A 4,404-nucleotide genomic window follows, 5' to 3' on the forward strand; every position below is an offset into this window, starting at 1 on the left:
GTTTATAGGAAGTGGGGGCGTGGTTTGTACGAAAAGGGCGTGGTTACAGCTGGAGGAGGCGTGGTTACAGCAGAAGGGGCGTTGTTATGGCAGGAGGGGGCGTGGTTTGCATGAAAGCGGCGTGGTTATGGACGAAGGGGGCGTGGTTTAGCAGGAGGGGCGTGGTTATGGACGGAGAGGGCGTGGTTCCCGCGGGCCCCATATAGCGGCGCTCGGGGGGGCCCGGCCCGGCCATGACCCTCCGGCGGCGGCAGCGGCTGCGACCGAAGGAGGGCGATGGGGCGGCCCCGGAGCGCGGCTCTCCGGTTCCCGGTCCCATTGCCGCCCCGGATCCCTCTCCCGCCGATGTGTACCGGACTCTGGCGGCCGCCGGAGGGACCCTCCCCGTGTGCGGAAGGTACGGGGAGAGCGGGGGGGGGGTGTGCGGGGGTCCGGGGGGCTGCGAATGGGACCGGAGGGGGACGAAGCGCTGCGGAGTCCTTCCCCGCGTGCCCGTCCTGTCCCCACGCGTGTCCCCCCCACTCCGTTCTACTCCCACATCCCCCTCCTGTCCCCATGTCGCCCCCCCCCCATCCCCTTGCCCCCTTCGCCCTACCCCCAGCATCCCCCCCCCCGCCCCGGTCCGGTTGCCCACCCCACGTCCTCCCCACGCCCACATCGCTCCGCCCCATAGAGACGGGGCCCCCACCCCCACGTACGCCCCCGTGTCACTGTGTCCGCCGCGTCCACGCAGCTCTGCCCCACACGCGCGGTGCCGTCCGTCCCCAAGCCCCGGGAAAGCCCCCACCGCGGTTGCCACCGCCACCGCCCCGTGTCCCCCCCCCGCCCCACAGCCCTTCCTGAGCGTTGGGGGAAGCGGCGGCGACATCCGGAGCCGCGGGGCCCCACCCGCGGGGTCACGCGATGGCTCTGAGCGCTGAGGACGACGCTCGTGTCCCCGACGGGGCCACCCGAGACACCCACCCCCCCCCCCCCCCCGTGGGGTCGGGGTCGTGGGGGTTGGTGGCCTTGGGACATCCCGGTGGCACCGGGGGTGGTGGCACCGGGGGTGGTGGGCACCGGGAGGTCCCTGTGCCGCTCTCAGTGCCGCGGTCCCCCCCCCCCGGGGCCGTTTGGGACGGCAGTGTCACTCCACCCGCGGTGCCCCCCCCCCCCCCCGCCCCCGCCCTCTACAAAGGGACCATTGTGGGGCACCGCGAACCCCCCCCTCCCCCCCCCCGCTCCCAACGGGGCCGCTCTGTGCCCCCCCCCCCCCCCCGAGCGCTGTGGGGCACAGCTGATGTCAGCCAACGTGGGGGGAGGGGGGGGGTGGGCAGATAAAGGGCCCCTTATGGCCGTGGGGGGGGCATGGGGGGGGCGTCATTTGGGTGCCATTATAGCGCAATGTGCGTCCCCTCTGGGGTCCCCCATTGGGACTGTCCCTATGGGGACCCCGTTGTCGCCGTCCCTTGGGGTGCTATGGTGGCGGAGGGGGTGTATGGAACTGTGCCCCCCCCTCTTCATAATGACTTTGTGCCCCCCCCCCCCCCCAATCCAGGATGTGGGGTTCTCATGGCCGTCCCCGAGCGGTTCCCCGGAGGAGCACAGGTGGGGGGACATTGGGGGGGGCAGTGGGGGGCAATGCTGTGGCTATGGGGTGAAGGGTTGGGGGATGGGGGGGGTTCTGGCACCCCTATACCCCACGAGGACCCCCACGTGGAGGGGAAATGGGGGGTGGTCCCATCGCTTGGGAGGGGGGGGGTCCCATCGTTTTGGGGTCCGTCATTTGGGATGGGGGGGGTCCCTGTCCTTTGGGGGGGTGGGGGTCACACGAGAGGGGTTCCCCTCCCCGCATCACGGGGGATCACCTGGGGGTGATAAGGGGGATTTGGGGGGGGCGGGGGGGGCGGTTCTTAATGCCACTGCCCCAAACCTCTGTGGGGTGGCACATGGGGGGCTCAGCTCCCCCCCACCCCGTGCCCCCCCCCCCTTTACCCCCCTCCCCCTCCCCAGGCGGGTGGTGACGCTGCAGAAGAGAGCGGAGGAGACGTTCGGCTTCGAGATCCAGGTGGGCACCGTGTCACGCGTGGGTCACGCGTGGGTCACGCGTGGGTCACGCATGTTCCCTTTGAGTGTGCCGTGGATGCTGCACCACTGAGGTTTGGGGGTCCCGTGGGGTTCTGGGAAGGGGGGGGGTCCCACTGGGATCTCATACGGGGGGGGGGGGGACTGTGGTTATTTGGGGGCGGTGCTGAGGTGTTTGGGGCTCGCAGTACGTTGGGGTTTGGGGGGGGAGGAGGGGTCACAGCGGTGTTGTTGGGGGATCACAGTGGGTTTGGGGGTCACTGCTGTGATTTTGGGGGGGGGGTCACACTGGGGTCTGAGGATTGCGGTGTTGTTGGGGGGGGAGGGGGCGTTTCCGCTATTGGGGTTTCAGTTGCAGTGGGGTTCACGCCGGGTTTGGGGCACTCTGGGGTCACAGCGGGGCTTTGGGGTCACATTAGGGTTTGGGGGGTGGGACGGGGGGTGTCATTCACATCTCCCGGTCCCCCCCCCACCCCATTTCCCCCCCCTCCCCCCAGACCTATGGGCTGCACCACGCGGAGCACCGCAGTGTGCAGATGTTCACCTTCGTGAGCCGCGTCCACGGGGGAGCGCAGCCGAGGCCGCGGGGCTGCAGAGGGGTGAGTGCGGGGGTCCGTGGGGTGGGGGGGGCGTCCGTGGGGTGGGGGGGGGTCCCCAATCCCTGATCTCATCCCCCCCCTCCCCCCCCCAGGGGACACCATCACGGGGGTGAACGGGCAGAACGTGGAGGGGACGCGGCACCGCGACATCGTGGACATCATCCGCAGCGCTGGAGATGTGCTGAGGTCAGGGGGGGGGGGCATGTGGGGCAGCCCCACCCTGACCTCTGACCCCACCCTGACCTCTGACCCCACCCTGACCTCTGACCCCAAGCAGCTGGAGACCCTCTATGGGACCTCGGTCCGTAGGGCTGAGCTGGAGGCGCGGCTGCAGTACCTGAAGGTGGAGGGGGGGGCTGTGGGGGGGGGATGGGGGGGGGAATGGGGAGTGGAGGGGGGGGTGTTAATGGGTTGGGGGGTATGGAGGGGGGCAGGGCGTTTCGGGGGAGTCAGAGGGTTTGGGGGAGCAGAGGGGGTTTGGGGTCAGGGGAGTTAAATGAGTCGGAGGTGGTTTGGGGTCTGGGGTGGGGGGGGCAGAGGGAATGGAGCGGTTTGGTGCCCCCCCCCCCCCCCCCCAAGGCCTAAATCCCCCCCCTCCCCTCCCCCCCCTTGGTGTTTCCCGCAGCAAACGCTGTATGAGAAGTGGGGGGAGTACCGCTCGCTGATGGTGCAGGAGCAGCGCCTGGTGCGGGGTGAGTGGGGGGGGGGACACCCACCCCACGATTTCCCCTCCACTTCCATCTATGGGGGATGACATCCCCCCCCCCACCGCATCCCCCCCCCATTCCAGGCGTGGTGGCCAAGGACCCCTCCATCTACGCCACCCTCGAGTCCCTTCGGGGGTGGGGGGGTCCCGGCTCCCCCTGCGCGAGCAGCGACGATTCCCTGTACCAGACGTGCGTCTTCGCCGACGGCGGCGACAGCGACGGCGACAAAGGCGGTGCCACCCCCGCCCCCCCCCCGCCGCGCCCCCCGCCCCCCCTTAACCCGCAGCGTCAGCCTGAAGTGCAGCAGCAGCAGCAGCAGCGGGGCGGGGGGGGCGGGGCAGTTATGGGGGGGTCGCTTTGGGGACCCCCAGCCCGGGCTCGGGGGGTCACGGCCCCGCAGCGCGCGCCCCCCCCCCGCAGGGGTCGGCGCAGCAGTTTCCGCCGACGGCTGTTGAAGTTCATCCCCGGACTGAACCGAGCGCTGGAGGAGGAGGAGAGTCAGCTGTAATTGGGGGGGGGGGGGAGTGGGGGGGACACCCCCCCCCCGCAGCACCGAAGGGTATTTATTTATTTATTGCAGTGGGGTGCGCTCCCCCCCCCCCCACCCCGAACCCCTCCTCCATAGAGGGGCCAATGGATGGAGCTCTGGGACACCACCCCCCCGCCCCCACTGGGGGGCAGGGGGCTCGTGGGGGGGGTCCCAGTGGAGCCCCCCCGCCCACAAAAAGACACTTTTGGGGTTATGCCCCCCCCCCCCCACACAGAGGTTTTGGGGTCGTGGTGCTGTCCCCACACAGCCCAAAACCACGGCCCGTCTCAGGAACTGAGGACCCAACCCCCCCTCTGTGCTGGGGGGGGGGGGGGCTGTGGGGACCCTCCATCCCATATATCCCCCCCCCAAAAAGAAAGGGGGGGGTTTTGTACCAATACAGAGACTTTTTGCACGTGGTGTGGATGGCACTGGGGGACAAGGACATGATGGGGGGGGGCGGGGGGGGAAGTATCCCATGCCGAGCCCCCCCCCGCGATGCAGC

General features: G+C 70.1%; 1 protein-coding gene across 1 annotated transcript; it reads left to right on the plus strand.

The window, feature by feature from the left end:
- The first annotated feature begins 233 nt into the window (after positions 1-233).
- TAMALIN (trafficking regulator and scaffold protein tamalin) lies at positions 234-3,897 on the plus strand. The gene is given in 10 exon segments (XM_065751440.1): positions 234-386; positions 1,538-1,587; positions 1,993-2,047; positions 2,562-2,631; positions 2,634-2,663; positions 2,756-3,006; positions 3,289-3,355; positions 3,454-3,632; positions 3,634-3,736; positions 3,739-3,897. Coding segments are annotated over 10 exon segments (1,098 nt in total). The 3' UTR covers positions 3,879-3,897.
- The last annotated feature ends 507 nt before the right edge of the window (positions 3,898-4,404 follow it).

This window comes from Cyrtonyx montezumae, unplaced genomic scaffold (assembly GCF_038088225.1).
Source record: "Cyrtonyx montezumae isolate F1298 unplaced genomic scaffold, pur_monq_1.0 scaffold_70, whole genome shotgun sequence".
Taxonomy (NCBI): Eukaryota; Metazoa; Chordata; class Aves; order Galliformes; family Odontophoridae; genus Cyrtonyx; species Cyrtonyx montezumae.